The sequence below is a fragment of the Microtus oregoni genome, unplaced genomic scaffold (genome assembly GCF_018167655.1).
Source record: "Microtus oregoni isolate MIOR12 unplaced genomic scaffold, Mior012 000002F_ref0000024, whole genome shotgun sequence".
In the NCBI taxonomy this organism is placed as follows: Eukaryota; Metazoa; Chordata; class Mammalia; order Rodentia; family Cricetidae; genus Microtus; species Microtus oregoni.
The window spans coordinates 31,510,201-31,526,068 of NW_024543061.1; the positions used below are offsets into that span (position 1 = coordinate 31,510,201).

The window sequence follows — 15,868 nt, forward strand, 5'->3', positions numbered from 1 at the left end:
ACCAACTGTGTGCAGCTCTGCTCCTCTGGTTGCCTGGTTCCTGGGAAATAGCTGGGTGGCCTCTTTAGTAACTTATCTCTCTTGGCCACACGTGCTCGGCATTGTGACTGCTTCCTTCTGCCTGGTGATCCTATGGCACTAGACTGGTTCAGCCTTCCTGCCCCGTTCCTATTCTTGCAGGATATGCGGACTGGTTCACTGGCCTGTGTGAAACGCTGCCTTCAGTCCCCTGGGCCACATGACCATGGTGGTGCATGCTTGTAATCCCATCACTCCAGAAGAGGCAGGAGAACCAGAGAGTTCAGCTCTTCCTTGGCTACACATTCAGTGTGAGGCCAGCCTGGGCTTCGTGCGTCTCATTTGCATTGTGTGTTAACTGTCTCATGCTGACCCTGCTGCTATAGGATGGCAGTGATCTAATGTTCCTTCTCTTTAGCCACTCCACCTTGCCTTCCTAGGGTCCTGAGGCCAGTGTGGTCCTGTGCTCATCTGGCACTCGATTTTTTTTTCTCCTTCCTCCAAGTTATGGTACTCACTGTCCTTCCCAGAATCTTGGGGAAAGGCCTGCTCTTTGGATGACTTTTAGAGTTTTTTTATGTTAAGGTTCACATTGGTTTTTAGCCCTTTGATGCTGTGAACCCGGCAGTCCTCTGAGCATGTGGCAGAGGACATCTTTTTGTCCACACAGGTGGTCTTTTGCTCTCAGCCCTGTCCCTTAGGGAAAATGGGATAGACTATTTTGGAATCACAGAGTTGAGTTTGGCCATTATCTTATAGCGGCCAACACACTCTCTAACGGTGATTTGTTGTTTCTTAGTGTTCTGGGTACCGGGCAAGTCTCAGCCCAGGAGGGCTTGCTGGGGTCACTGTGTGGCCCTGATCCCCTCCTCCCTCGTACAGAGCCTCCAGTGCCCACCTTTGCGAGCCCCATGTGACAGCCCTGCCCACTCCTCTGCAGTCATGTCTGGCCACTGCCTCACTGTCTTTACAGCGCCATGGCCTGCCTTCAGAAGCATGCAACTGTCCCCCACGGCCCTGGGCCTGTGTTCTCTGCCTGAAGGGAGCAGCTTCAAGCTTGTGCACACCTGCCACCAATTTTTTCAGTTTGTGCAAAGGGGTTCCCCGAGTTCTTCGAACATGTTAACAAAACCACTTAGAGGTTTTCCCCAGGCCAGTTTGGTCCTCCTTGGGGACACTTTCTGTGAATTGTTTCTTCCTGTTGGAGACATACTTTCTTGTTTCTCTGTGTGCCTCGTTCGTTGTTAAAAACTGCATCCTCTAAAGAGTGCGCCTTTTCTGGGACTGAGATCTCTCCTACCAGGAGGACTGAGCGAGGCCGCTTGCTGTCTAGTGACTTCACTGAACACCGTTCTGTGCTGTGCATGTCGTTGTTGCCGAGTGGTCCATTATGACTCACCACCCAGATTACTAGAGCTCCCATGGAGGGATAATCTGGGCGCCCTGGGGCCCCTCTCATTCTAGACCCCTTAGCTGCCCCCGTCAGCATTCACCCTCTGCCTGTTCAGCCATTTTTTGAACTTAAGTCCAGCCCTGGATGTGAGCCCTATTGCATCCCCAGATGACATCTCCTTCCCCTTACCCCAGCTTCTCCTTTTGATCCTTCTCATCCGTCTCCCGGCAGCCAGGAAGCAACTTTATTGCTGCAGAGGTTTTCAGCACTGGGTTCTCTGGGCAGCCTCCAGATGAGTATCCCCAGAACCCCAGATGGACGTGAGAACCAGAGTTCTTCTGGACAGCCAAGGAGCTCCAGGCTGCTGGCTCTCCCCAAGGGGTAGTTTCTTTTCTCATTGTTCTGAATAAATACCCGACAGAAGAGCCTTAACGGGTGTTTATTTTTTCCTCAGGTCTACAGCAAAATCTGTATACAAAATCTGAGTACAGCCCATCATGGTGGGAAGGCATGTTGGTATGCAGGCGGGCGCTTGCTGGCATCTGGGCAGTCTGGGAAGTACCTTTCTTTCTCTTTGGTCTTAGACCCCAGCCCACAGGAAGACCGTCTTTGCAAGGCATGCATCAGCAATGCCCTGGGCACTTGTTAATCTAATCACATTGGCAGACAGAATTAACCCTCCCAGCCAGCCATCTTCTAGGCTAAGGCAATGAGACAGAGGGAGTTGGAATGTCACTAATATGACGAAGGTCACAGTGTTCCTGATAGCCCTTGGGTTGCTACAAGCCTTGGGTTAGTTCCCAGAGTCCGGACAAGGGTAGTTCTGACTGTATTCCCTGCTGATCCTTCCTTCATTTGTTTTCATTCATGTCGATGAGTGTCCTGCTCCTGATCAGTGCTGGGTCAGGTTTTCGATTGGTTGGTAGGGACCCTCACTCTTTGCTGGCGCCTGTGGACAAGGTTAGCGGTCCTTCTGTAGCGATGTTTCATCCTTAGGCCTGTGCGCATGACATGAAACTGCAGAGTTATGGTGCCGGAGGCTGTAACGGCCAGCCCTGAATGATGACGGCCAGGTGGGTGGATGGCGTCTGAGGGGTCCCGAGGAGTTAGGTGTCCTACCCTTCAGCCCTGTCACTCTGTGTCTCCCAGGTCAGAGCTGCTGGGCTCAGCCGCGTGCCGATGGAAGCAACAGAGGCCCGACAGCGGAGGCTGGAAGGCTGTGGCAGGCCAAAGGAGCTGGGGCCATCACCCAACCACGGTGCAGGAGGACTCCCAGAGACTTCCGAAGATGGACATCAGGGGGTCTCTGAGAGCCAGAGTGTGGACCCCAAATCATTGGAGGCCGAGCACGTCAGGGAGAAAGCCCTGGTCATTGGCTTTCAGGTGCTGATACCCTTCCTGCTGGCAGGCCTGGGGCTCTCCTGGGCTGGCTTGCTTCTGAACTATTTCCAGGTGAGAGACAGCTGCCTGGGGGCAGGAGACCCTGAGGAGTGGGTACTGAGGCTAACAGGACGCCATCTTTGCTACATATTGGGTGAAGTTCTTTTAGCCTAACTCAAGCTAAGCACAGTAGGATAGTGATTGGAGCCATGGAACTTTGGCTTTGCCCTAAAGACACACCCAGATTCATTGGGCCACTTCCTGTCTCTTGTTGTTCTGCAAGGGAGTGAGGAGCATAAAGCTAATTTGTTTCCATTTCAGAGACTGGATGCCCAGTGTCAAGGCATTTCAAGGGGGTTTTCCTCTGAGGCCTCTCTGGGACCAGTGTCTCCTTTTCTTATGGCCCTGCCTCCAGAAATAGTCACATGTTGAGGTGTGGAAGACCAAGACTTACATATATGCATGGGTGGCCGGGGGCGGGAGGGTCAGCCCGTAGCAACAGCTTAATATAACATCATTGCCAGATGCTGCCATGGGTGAACTTTAGAGCAGTGTCCCACACACTTGGGACAGTCAACGGGTCTGTTACTGCAAGTAGAACTTCACGGTCCAAGGACCCTCATGGGACTTATATGGCTGTTAGCAAATCCCCTCCCTACTCCAGGGAAAACTGTAGAAGATACCCGTTACCCAACACTTGTGGGCAGATCACTGCCAGCCTTTCTCATCTTTAATATTCTGCCAGGGGATGGGGAGACAGCTCCGTGGGTGAGAATGAAGACCAGTAGAAGCCGGGCCTAGCTGCAGTGCACCTACAACCCAGAAACCCTAGAAATGGGGAATGGAGATAGATCCTAGGAGTTCACTGGCCAGCTGTCCTAGCCAAAATGGCAAGCTTGCAGGGTCAATAACAGACCTTGTATCAAAGGAATAGAGAACACCCACTCTGGCCTTGGAGCACTTGCAAACACAGCTGTGTGTGCATGTGTGCATTTGCGAGCACGCACACACCTGCTAGATGGAAACCGCACTTCGTATGTTAATTTCTGTTGCTGCTTAAAACTCAGCAGATGAAAATGTTAAACTTCTTTTAAAAAGCTCACGGCTACTGTGGGCTAGGACCCCGCTCTCCTGAGGCTACAGGTGTTTTCCTACTCAATGCCTGAGTGGCTGCTTGACCCAGGCCCCTGTTTTCCCCACAGCTATTCCTGGAGACCCCTAGTCCTTGCCCCATGGGGCACCTGATTCTTTTATGTGCAGCCTGCAAAAGAAGCCTATGGTGGCAAGACCATCTGCGTCACCTGATCGTGAGAGCTTTGTTGCTCTTGGCTGCAAGCTTTGGTTCCCCGTGCTGTGGGAGGGCTTGGATAAGACCATCAGTAGTGGGCAGCAGGTCTGGCTTGAAGCTATTGTTGGTTGGGACTCCCTGAATTAGGGGTGGAGAGCATGGCCCTGGGCTCTGTTTATCAAGCAATTCCTAAGTCCAGCTAGGTGGTAGGAGTGCCTGCCAGACATTGGTGCCCTACCCTGTTCTCACTGTGGCTGAGAACAACTTTGGGGTGAGAGGTGGGGGCTCTATATGGAGAGACGGAGGAAAGAGGAGAGCAGAGAGGGTGGCCTTTGTGTGTAGCAGGCTCCATTCAGCTGGCTGAGCGCCACAGAGGACCTGGACAGGTGCCCTAGATCATACTGAGTTCCTTCGTGTGTGTGACTGACTGGCCAGACGTCCTGCCCCACTGGTGAGGGAAGAGTCCAACCAGCTCTCGGCTATGAAGATAATGACTGATAATGACCCGAGCTGGTCAAGTGAGAGCCACAGCATTGCTTAGTCTCCCCTAGTCACAGCCTGCTGCCACCCCACACACGCAGAGCCATCTAGGAGAGGAGGCAGGTCCTGCTGTGTAGAATGGGCGGGGTGAGTACCACTTCCTGCAGGTGGGCAGAAGGGCTTTCTTAGGAAGTTCTTTGGGCTAGCAAACTGAAGCCATTATCCAGGGACAGGTAGGCTCAAGACCTGGACCCCTCTCTATGGAGGACATTTCCTTGGGGCCTTAATTGAGTGTTTCTGGGCCACTTGCTGAGGAGGGTGTTTGCCTGGGGACCTTGCCACGAGAACAAGAGCCCCAGGGGACTCCTGGCTAGGCCACTTGGAGCCCTTCTGGCTGGAGTAGTGCTGGGGGACAGTGCATTGTCACCACTCTGCCTGTGGAAGGGTTCTGGCGCTTCCTTTTTCTCCTGTGCTGCTGAGGTTGGCACTAAGGGCATGGGGATGTGAGGCTGGTTGCTTTCCTGCTGAGTTCCACCCCCGGACCCCCGATTAGGTTACTTTAGCTTGTTGCTTCTGCCGTTCTGTTTGTTCACACACTCATTCATTCATTCATTCTGGCAACCCACGCAAGGTGTGCACAAGTCAGACGCCGTGCAAAGAAGTATGGTGAACAGGATAGACAGACGGGCCGTACTCTTGCAGCACTCACGATTGAGTGGTGAAAGACAACAGATGCAGCCGTCTGTGCCAGACAGCAGCATGGTCCAGACAGGAGAAGGGGTTGCCCAAGGCCCTGGTGGGGATGCCAGTGAGGAGACCTGAATCCAGAGGCACATGCACAGCTGCTGTAGGCCTTCACCTTCTCCCCTGGGTTCAGAAGGCGCTCAGAAAATGAAGGGCTCGGCCTGCTGTGGGATGTTTCCTTGGCTAGCTAGCCTGTCCCACCCAGCTGCAAGGTAGCTGGGATTATGACGTCTGGAAACTGCTTCTGGGGCGGTGCACAGTTCCAGCTATGGGGTCGGTCTCGGAAGCTAGTGCTGGTGATGTGCTCTCTCCCTCCCACCGTGTTGGGGACAGGGCCCTATCACACATGCCATGCTCACCGCACTCCACTTCCCAGGACTGTAGGACAGGTGGGAGGCCCAGAGATGGGAAGGACCGTGCAAGGTCACCAGGAAGCCACTTGATGCTTGACCCAGATCCGAACGATGCCCAGTCAGGCTCTGAGATTTTCCACTGTGCTGGAACTATTTTTAAAATCACATTGAGATGTTCTGTGTTGTGACCCAGTAAGGCTCGTTGACGTGTGGTGTTCTCAGCTTTCCCGGGAAAGTACTTTTTCTCACACGAGCACACGCTTTTATTTATTTCTGCTGAAAGCTTTATGGTCCTGAAAGCAAGGGGTTACAATAATCAGCACACACAGAGATCAAAAAGGGTCATTGTAATCCTGCCTACCAAAGGTACCCACGTCAGCATGTTGGTTTCGATACGCCCCCCCCCGCCTCTCTCTCTCTCTCTCTCTCTCTCTCTCCCTCCCTCCCTCTCTCTCCCTCTCTCTCCCTCCTTCCCTCCTGTGTGTTTCTCTGAGGTTGGTGACCTTACTCAGGAGATGGTCACTTCTCTCTCCTGCACTGATGAGAGCATTTAGGGAGCCCATGTGTGCGATTCGGTGAGTTCTGTTTCGATGTATGATCCGGAGCTAGGGTGACCTTGAGGAAGGTGCCAGTGCTAGCATAAAATGCTGGCATCTGTACCTGAAGATGGCTCCTCTCCAGGTGTTCAGCAGCCAGCACGGCACCACCTGCAGGGATTGTCTCAACCCAGCCAGTGCCCCGGCACCAGTGGCGTCTGAAGCTCCTTTCTCCGCTGTTTCACACTAACGCTTGTGTGTTTAGACCGGGCCAAGCCACTGGTCACAGACCATAGGGAGGGCTGCTCAGAGGGATGCTGGGATTGTGCTCGCCCATCAGACTACACCTCTGTGGTGCGGAGGGATGGGGAAGAGGATATTTCCTTCTCCGAGTGTTAGTGCACATTGTGGTTGAAGGCAAACCCTCCTGGGGCCTTCATCTGAAAAAAAAAATGTATGTGTATCATACGCTGTGAGCACAAAGGGCTTAAGGGCTGCCCAGAGAGGCTCTTTCTTGGGAAGGATGGTGGTTAGGTATTCCTGTTCATATTTCCACTGGGCCATTATGGGACTTGCTTGCACTTAGGGATTCTGGATAAGGAGCTGTGAGGCTTTGGCTGGAAACTAGTGGTGCTCAGAGACCAAGAGGCACCTCGGCTGACCACAAGGCCAATCACTATTGAGGTCGGCCAACGGCGTGAGGAATATAGCGTGATGCATGGTTCATAAGAAGTTTCTTCCAGATGAGTAGGGATGCGTGCTGGGAGAGGAATGGCTCAGATATGGGTGTAAGAAGCTGAGGCTTTCTTCCATGTCACTTGTGTAATGAGGGTCCCTCCTTAGAATGCCCATGTGGGTTGTGGATATGAAGAGCAAGTTTTTGTTGTTGGGAAAGATGGGTGAGAGGCCACAGGGTCACAACTGAGATGGTTCCCTGTGTTGGAACTGAGGGGACAGCTGAGGGAAAGCCTTGAGGACAGATCGAAGGGCTGCAGTGAGGGTGTCTGGGCTCAGCTTGCCTTTCTGGCTGATGTTCAGTGTCGTGCAAGGCTTGACAGAGGCACTTTGGAATAAACTATGATAAAATGGGATGTTTACAGTGCTTGCTCTTGCACAAGAAGCTTAGAGGAACAGTCTAGAAGTTTGGAAGAGGCTGGGGCTGGTAGAGAGGCTGGGGGCTGGTGCAGAGGCTGGGGGCTGGCGGAGAGGCTGGGGGCTGGTGGGGAGGCTGAGGGCTGGTGTGGAGGCTGGGGGCTGGTGGAGAGGTTGGGGGCTGGTGCAGAAGCTGGGGGCTGGTGCAGAGGCTGGGGGCTGGTGCGGAGGCTGGGGGCTGGTGGAGAGGTTGGGGGCTGGTGCAGAAGCTGGGGGCTGGTGCAGAGGCTGGGGGCTGGTGCAGAGGCTGGGGGCTGGTGCAGAAGCTGAGGGCTGGTGCAGAAGCTGGGGGCTGGTGCAGAAGCTGGGGGCTGGTTCAGAGGCTGGGGGCTGGTGCAGAGGCTGGGGGCTGGTGCAGAAGCTGGGGGCTGGTGGGGAGGCTGGGGGCTGATGCACAGGCTGGGGGCTGATGCAGAGGCTGGGGGCTGACGGAGAGGCTGGGGGCTAGTGCAGAGGCTAGGGGCTGGCGGGGAGGCTGGGGGCTGGTGCACAGGCTGGGGGCTGGTGCAGAGGCTGGGGGCTGGCGGGGAGGCTGGGGGCTGGCGGGGAGGCTGGGCTGGTGCATTTAGGATGAAGAAAATCTAGAGCATGGACAAGGTTATGGGGTCCAGTTCTGGGATGCTGTGTGGCTCCGCATCCTATACCTGGAAGCTCCTCTTACACTGCTCACTCTTGCCACCTCCAGGGCAGTGCCTATTGGCCCTGTGCAGGACCTGGCCCAGGGTATCTCACTCACCTGCACACTGCTTCCCCATGCAGCCTGACTGCTTGACTCTCAAACATGAACATCCCAAGTGACAGGCAGGCCCAGAAACTGCCCCACGTGGTAGCTTCTCAGCAGTCAGGACATGTAGGGGTGGCCCACCAGAACCGGGACCAAAGTTTAGAGGCTGCATGTCTGGCCCCTGTGGCAGGCTTCAGACTCGAGACAGATGAGCAGATAGCGTGAGTGAGATGTGTGAGGATTTCCGGGGCGGGCAGATGCGGGGGAGGCAGTTAGCTAGTGAGGAAGTTGTGCCTGGGAGATAAAGGAGTTTGGACTTGAGCAGGGGATGGACGATCTGTGAGAGGAGGAGGCAAGGCGCCTGAGAGAATGGTGTGGTAGGAATGGGACAGAGGTGAGGCCAAGACCCAGAGGTGGACCCTGGGTTAGTGGGGGTCAGTCAGATATTCAGCGTGGGGCCTTTGCTGGAGACCTCAGTTTGTAGTCTGTCAGCCCTTAGGTCCAGGAATGCACCTCTTGACCTGTGGCATATACAAGGGGTACCCTCATCATCCCTAGACTCTAATATGGCTTCCTAGCTGGACCCCTTACCCTGTAGGCTGAGGGTGGGGATCAGTAGGGCTTGTTCGGACTTCCTAAGCAGAAGCAGTTAGATAGCTCTTCCTGGCCATTGAGGGAAAGGGGACGGTAGTTCCTCTGTGAGCACAGCCTCATACTGTGACCATGAGCCCCCTGACATTGTCACCCAGCTGATTACAAGTGTTGCTTTCATCTTGCAGTCCCACAGAGTCATTGACCTTGCAGGACAGAGCTCTGTACGTGGGCCTGGGTGAATATCCCTGGAGCTGCGGTCTCAGGCCTTTTTTGGCCAGGACAAAGCAGCCCATGGCACATGTGCAGAGGGTAGTGCTGACCTCTGCGTGGGTGCTTACCAGGGCCAGGCCTATGTGGGCTCTGTCCCTGCCCAGCCTGGCTAGCGTGGGCTGGACTATTGGACACTGTCAAGGTCGCTGCTGAGGGATAGTGAGCCTCTCTGGCAGGCTGGCAGAGGGAGGTCCCAGCAGATACACAGTGCGCGCTGAGGAGAACCTGACCAGGGGAATGAACAGAAGACACTGGCAGCCTCCGGACTGACATTGTTTGCTCTGGCCCTCTGCCAAGGGGCTGTCAGGGACCCACTGTGGTGCTTCCTGGAAAGCTTCTGTCTGTGTGGACCTCCGCAGGAGAGAGCCTTGGTGGGCAGGGAAGAGAGAGGACAGACTCGACTGGGGCCCAGCCATGGTCGTCACTCAACTCAGCCTTGAGTTCCGCTTTCAGGGCAAGAAACTTCGAGGCTTCAGCTGTGAGCTCACCCGCTCCCCTCATGGTGTCCTCCCTGAGTCCGTCCTCACCACCACATGCCAGATTGCCATACCCATACTGTTGTCGGGCCTGGGCATGATGACGGCTGGCTTGGTGATGAACACTGTCCAAGTACGTACTGGGCTTCAAGGAAGATAGGGCGGAGGGAAGGAGCCAGGTGACTCCCAGCGGGTGGCAGCTCTGAGCTGGATCCAGTGTCTGTAGTTCTGGCGAGAAGGTACATTGGGCATCCAGCATGTTAAGGCTCACAGCGATGACGTTTGGAAGCCCTCAAAGGCTGCCTGTGTGAACCCACAGCAGCCTCCATCTCCTTCCTGTCATCGAGTGTGAGCTTACTGGGCAAGGCTACTACTCAGTACAGAAGTCTCTGCCTCTGTTTCCCCTTTTGTAAGCAGGAATAATGAGAGCGCCTGCCTCTCTGAGTTGTGAGAACTAGGTGCCTGAGTGCATGCCTGCTGGTCCCTGTGGTCTGCTGATGGACAGAGATGGGTGCGTGCCTGCTGGTCTCGTGATGGACAGAACTGAATGACAGGCCCACCTCCTTAGAGTCCCCATGTAGCTCCTTTGGGGAGGAGTTCCGTAAGCCCCCAGATCTCCCCAGCAAGGGTGGCAGTCTTCATCGGGCAGGGTATTTGCTGAGGGAGACATCCTCCCTACATTTGCGGGCACCCTGAGCCTGGCTTAGGAGACACTGTCTGTTACCTCTGGTGTTTAAGGGTTGCTTTAAGAACTAGACAGTGTCCACCATGCAGGAAGGATACCCATCAGACATTGTCATGGTTTGGAAAGCTGGAAGTCTGAGATCACGGTGTTGGCAGGGTCGATATGATAGTCAGGAAGGTCATCTTCATGTGCCTCACATGCATGTGTAGTGGTCGTGCTGGGGACAGAATCATGTTAACCATGCACTATGCCACTGGATTCCACCCCAGCCCCAACACTGTTGTTGTTTTTAAATCTTCAAAGTTACATTTACTTTCAACCCACATGTGTGCTTGTGTCAGGTTCCTGTTCCTACATGTACCCAGCATTTCCTCCATGGCAGATACACAGTGTCTCCTCTGGTACCTGTGTCCAACATCCTGAAGTCGGAGGGGATGTCAATAATTCTAGGCCACTTGGTCTCTGGTTCACCTCAGAGAATGGAACACTGGGTCTTCAGAATGTTTGGATCAGTCTGTTCCTCCAGAGTTTGTACACCCTCCTTCCCTGATGTCCTTGCCCCTACCTGAGGCAGCTGTGCTAATCTCTAGAGACTGGGCTTTTCCAGACTGCCCAGCGTGAGGTCATTCAGTCGTTCATCCCCAGCCTGTCCAGGTACTCACTCCCTTCGGTCGGTAGGTCCGTCGTTGTAGGCTCCCAAACGGCTGGCTTGTCAGTCAGTCAAGATGGGCAGTGGGGGCGGGGTAGTGGTGAGCAGCCTGTGTGAAGGAGAGGTAGCTCCTTCCTCCTGCAGCTCAGAGATCTTGAGAGGGATTTGAGTGGGCTTTGAGGGACAATGTGGCCCTTTCCATATTGGTTACTGTGGGGAGGAGCCATCTCCAGGCAGAGTACTGAGTGAAGTCTGCGGCTGCGTGGGCGTGTGTGTTTGTTGTGTTGGCTAGCTGTGAGGGCCTCTGTCCTGTCCGTTCTGCCCAGGAGCTGGAGTTTACACTGAGGGCAAAGGGGCTTGACATTCTGCTTAAACTGAGCATTGGCCTTTGTGTTGCTGGGGTATAGCATAGTCGTGTGCATGCTGCATGGTGAGATAGGGTGGGGATGCCAGCCTAACAGCTGCCTGCCTAGCCATGCTGCCCAGCAGGTCCCCCTCCAACAGCCCAGGCTGCCATTTGGCTGTGCACGACGTTTGGTGCTGCCAGCCACATTCTTGAACAAGTTTAATGATCGAAGTTGGGTGTATGCTCTGGAGTGGAGTTGCCAGCGTGGGTCAGAAGTGATTATATTTATGTCACAAAGCTCAATCCTGGCAGCAGTATCACCAGTGTGGGGGAGGAGAAAGTGAAGAAGGCTCTCTCCCAGTACTGCAGCCTACCACTGCTGATAAACCTCACCCCCACACTCCCTCCCCCGGGTGTGGGGGTGAGGTTTATCAGCAGTTTATCTTTAAAGCGCTGTTTGAGAGGTCAATAGAATTTAAAAGTCAGCATGACTTGAAGTCAGATTGGCGAGGATAAGAGGTTAAATCTTGGTGGACAGAACAGGAAGTGGACAGGAGAGGGGCAGGCCCGAGGGCCTCTGTAGGAGAGGTGGGAGTCTGGAGATGCCGAATTGAGACTCCAGTGTGAGCAGTTTGCAGCCACAAGGTGGGTGGGACTCTGGGCATATTGATGAGCCCAGGGCATCAGTCAGCCCAAAGTGACTGTGACATCGAAGACACCTAAAAGGAGCCTGGAGAAAGTGCCATTCTGGAGCTGGGTGATGAGTGAAGTCACCATTGTCCCCTTTGTCATCTGACTTAGTCTGCCCAGGACTGACATTGGCGTGGCTCTGGGGTTAGAAATCTGAGCTCATGTGTTGGCATGGTTGGTATCCTCAGCCACCAACACCATGTTTTCCCTGTGCCCACATGGTCACCCCCCTCTGGACATCTTGTCTTAGTGTGTCTGTGGGATACCTGTCTTGTAGAATTGGGGCTCGCTCACCCATGACCTTCTTAACTCAACTCAGCCTCTCTAAAGTATCTGGAGGTCCTGGGAGTTAGGCCTGCAGTCCATCAATTTGGGGGGCTAGAGACACAGTTTAGCTAGTCTGTTGACATTCTCCCAGCCTGCCTGCCTCTTGTCCTGTGATTCCTGACATGATCAGTCATGCCTGAATCTCATGTCAAGGGCTGGGAGTATATTCCAGCATAGAACACTCTCCTAGCTTGTGCAAGGTGCTGGCTTCTGTCCCCATCAGTCAGTGCAGCCACCAGCAAGGAGCTGGGCACCATCAAGGAGCTGGGACCATGGAATCAAGTCTCCCCTCCTCCCTCATGGGGCATGGCACGATGGGGAAGGTGGGCTGATTGGGGGAAGTAACTCCAGCCTTGAAAGAGAGGGGTTTAAAAGAGAGAAGAATCAAAGGGGAGAATGGGTCAGGGCTTGAAGTGGGGCCATGGCCGAGTCATTAAGGAGACCAGCAGGGAGCTGGGGGCAGGAAAATGTCCAGAGGCAGGCTTGTTCTCTATGTACATCGTCCTTGGGCTGTCCTACATGGGGGGTGGGGCTGCAGACAGAGCTAGGAGAGCCCCTTCCCACATGGCAGGTCACTGAGGCTTCAGGAAGACTGTACCATGGCCAACCTGCACTGAGCCATGGCATACCACTGAGCTGTGACAGGGAGGATGGAACTTGGTCAGGAGTTCCTGGCACTGAGACAGGGAGTGTAATGGAGAGGGGAGTATGTTCTGACTTGGGCTTAGCAGACATGCCACACTCTCCTTGTGTGTGGCAGGAGAATGAGCACCAGACCGTGGGGAAGACAGAGGAGGGTGGATGAGGGGGAGGCAGAGGAGGGAGGAGGAAGCAGAGGAGGGTGGATGAGGGGGAGGCAGAGGAGGGTGGATGAAGGGGAGGCAGAGGAGGGTGGATGAGGGGGAGGCAGAGGAGGGAGGAGGAGGCAGAGGAGGGTGGTGGGGGAGGGCTGGAGCAGAGAGCATGGAAAGGACCGGGTGTGACAGGCAACCCTGGGGGGTGGGAGTACTGTGCGGTGCTGTGTGTGGTATGTGCCCCAGGGGTGCACAGGGCTGATAGATGGCTGCTCACAGGCCTGAGGCCCCTGCTCCAGCAAAGCGGGAGGCAGTAGCCCGACTGATAAGGAGGGCCCCTGCAGGTGGGCCTCTGTCTCCAACGTAGTCCTTTATCTTAGAGCAGGAGAAAGCTTGTATTTCTTAAAGGGCTAATGTCATTATTATAGAAGATCCAAACAAATGGGTCAATTTGATAAATGCAAAAACATTTTCTAGAGGGAATTAAAGTTATGAACACAGTAAAATGTTCAGACTTGGTACTAAAAAGCTATGCATGCGGGGACCACATTTTGCTCCTATGCAGTCAAGAGACACAGGGATAAGACTGGCATGTAGAACCTCCGACCGGTCCTTTCTCTCCACACCCCCAAGAGTACTGCTGCCTGGGGATGACTCCCGCTCTCCCAGAGGTAATGTGTTTGTGCACTGTTAGCTGTTGTTCCCTGGGGAAATGAGGCCTAGACCTAGAGCCCTGCAACCTTAAGACCTTATTCCATGGAGGTCATACTTCAGTCAGGTCAGTGGGTATTTGGGGGTGGTTTTCATCACCACAAGTACCTCCCCCCTTTCCCAGCTTTCTTGAAACATCCCAGCAATTCTGCCTTTTCAGTTTGTGTTGTTCTTACATTTGAAGGAGATGTGGGGCCTCCATCAAATGGACCTTTCTGTTTTGGAAAGCTCAGGATCCAGGAGGGTTCTGGGTAGTGACTGAGAGATCCTGACCGAGTAGCCACCAGCTAGTTTTGCAGAGTGTCTCCAGGCCTCCCAAATGAAAAGAAGTAACTCTGAATTGGTGACACATCCCAGTTTCTACCAAACTGTTGTTGCACGCCGAATCCCATGGTACAGTAAATAGCTCGTTTTCAGGCTGGGCCCGGCTGGGCCTCTGGCCCCCACTCTCGCCCCACTACTTTCCTGGCCTCGGAGGGTGGAAGGCAGGAGGAACTTGCTGGAGACCACCGCTGCTGATTTGATTAATGGTATTTAAAATGTTTTGTTTGGTGTTTCATTTAAAACCATTTAGGCTGGGTATTTGGTGGCACACACCTTTAATCCCAGCACCAGGGAGGCAGAGGCAAAGGCAGGTACATCTCTGTGAATTCAAAGCCAGCCTAGTCTACACAGTGAGTTCCAGGATACCTAGGGCTATGTAGAGAGACCCTGTCTCCAAAAACCAAAACTTGAGTGAAAGCGTTTAGGACCCCGATTGGCCTCACGGGTTGATTTGCAGCAGTGCAAGGTCATTGCCTGGGGTTTTCTGTGGACAGCGGCGGAGCTGAGCCAGCGGTTTGGCCTCATGTCCTTGTTCTCTCCCTTCCAGCACTGGCCAGTATTCCAGGAGGTTAAAGACCTGCTGACGTTGGTGCCGCCCCTGGTGGGTCTGAAGGGAAACCTGGAGATGACACTGGCGTCTCGACTCTCAACGTCTGTAAGTGGCAGGTGGCTGTCTCGGGTCGTCTGCGCTTTGGGGACAGGATATTCCTTCTTTTGGTCTCTCGGCAGTCTGCATCCACATGGGTGTTGTTCGGCTTTGGTGTCTCTCACAGGCTGTCCCGGTCTCTCCTCCCTGTTCTTTGTACTGTTTTCTGTTTTCCATGGCTACCCTGAGCTGGTGAGGGACCAACACAATGCCCTGGTGCCTTCACTTCCCCTCATCCTCGGTGCCAGTTGACTTTGGGTGTCCTGGATTCTGCATGCTGCTGCCTGGACCCGAGGCCACACTCCCTGGAACATACACACGAAGCTTCAGTAGGCAGTACAGGTTCAGGGAAGGATTCTGGGGGAGAAAACAAAGAAAGGTTTTTAGCTGCCCATCAACCACCTCCATTCTTCAGGCCCTTGCTGTCTTCTGTCATGGCTGTCTACCCTTGGCTCTGTAGCCAACACAGGCCCTGCCTCGGCCAGCTCTTCTTGCCTGTCCCAGGCACCCAGGCATGGCAGGTGGATGGTTTTCTTTCTCTCTTGTTAATATAAGAGGTTTCCCCTTTTTTTCTCCAATGGCCATTTGACATCCTGCATGTGAAAAGGGCAGTAGCCAGAGGAAATATATTGTGTTCAAGGGCCTAAGAGTCCCAAAGCTGATGAAGGACCAGGGATGAAGGCCTCAGTGTCCACTGTTCACTGTGGATGCCAGCATCTCTAACTATATTTATAGTGCTGTTTCTCCACTAAAGAGGCCAGAGGAGCTGAAGAGATGGCTCAGTGTTCTTCCAGAGGACCTGGGTTTGGTTCCTGACACCCACAGGGAAACTCATAACCATTTGTATTCAAGTCCTAGGGAATCAGACACCCTCTTCTGGCCTTCAGAGGCGCTACACATACATGGGACACAGACATAACACAGGCAAAACAGCCATACACGGAAAATTAAAATAAAACCTGGGGAAGAAAAAAGTCCAGGTCTGTTCATAAAAGGTGGAGTGTGCATGTGGCAGGAGAGCCGACTCAGCGTTAAGAGAGCTCTTCGTTCTTGCAGAGGATCCAGGTCTGGTTCCCAGCACCCAGACTGGGCAGCTCACAACTGGGGCTCTGGACCCTCTTCTTACTCCTCGGGAAGCTGAACTCACATGTGCACCTGCTCACACACACACACATATATATATATATACACAATTAAAAAGAAAACAAATCTTAAGTGGGGGTGGGTCACTGTCTACGAAGCTGAGTGGCATAATCTGTTCTGAGTTCTGATTTGTTTCCTGAGAGAG

The 15,868-nt window shown here is 53.9% G+C and overlaps 1 protein-coding gene across 6 annotated transcripts in view; it reads left to right on the forward strand.

Moving 5' to 3' along the window:
• The window catches only part of Slc41a3 (solute carrier family 41 member 3), a 47,014-nt gene that overhangs the window by 4,134 nt on the left and 27,012 nt on the right, over window positions 1-15,868 (forward strand). The window contains exons 2-3 of one of the 6 annotated variants that reach the window (XM_041640237.1): window positions 2,561-2,863; window positions 14,482-14,589. In XM_041640237.1, coding sequence (XP_041496171.1) covers window positions 2,591-2,863; window positions 14,482-14,589 — 381 coding nt within the window. In that variant the 5' untranslated portion in view covers window positions 2,561-2,590. Of the gene's footprint in view, window positions 1-2,560; window positions 2,864-4,641; window positions 4,707-4,765; window positions 4,793-6,102; window positions 6,232-9,086; window positions 9,542-14,481; window positions 14,590-15,868 lie in introns of those variants that run through there. The other 5 variants (XM_041640247.1, XM_041640260.1, XM_041640277.1 and 2 more) reach the window with 5 other exon arrangements.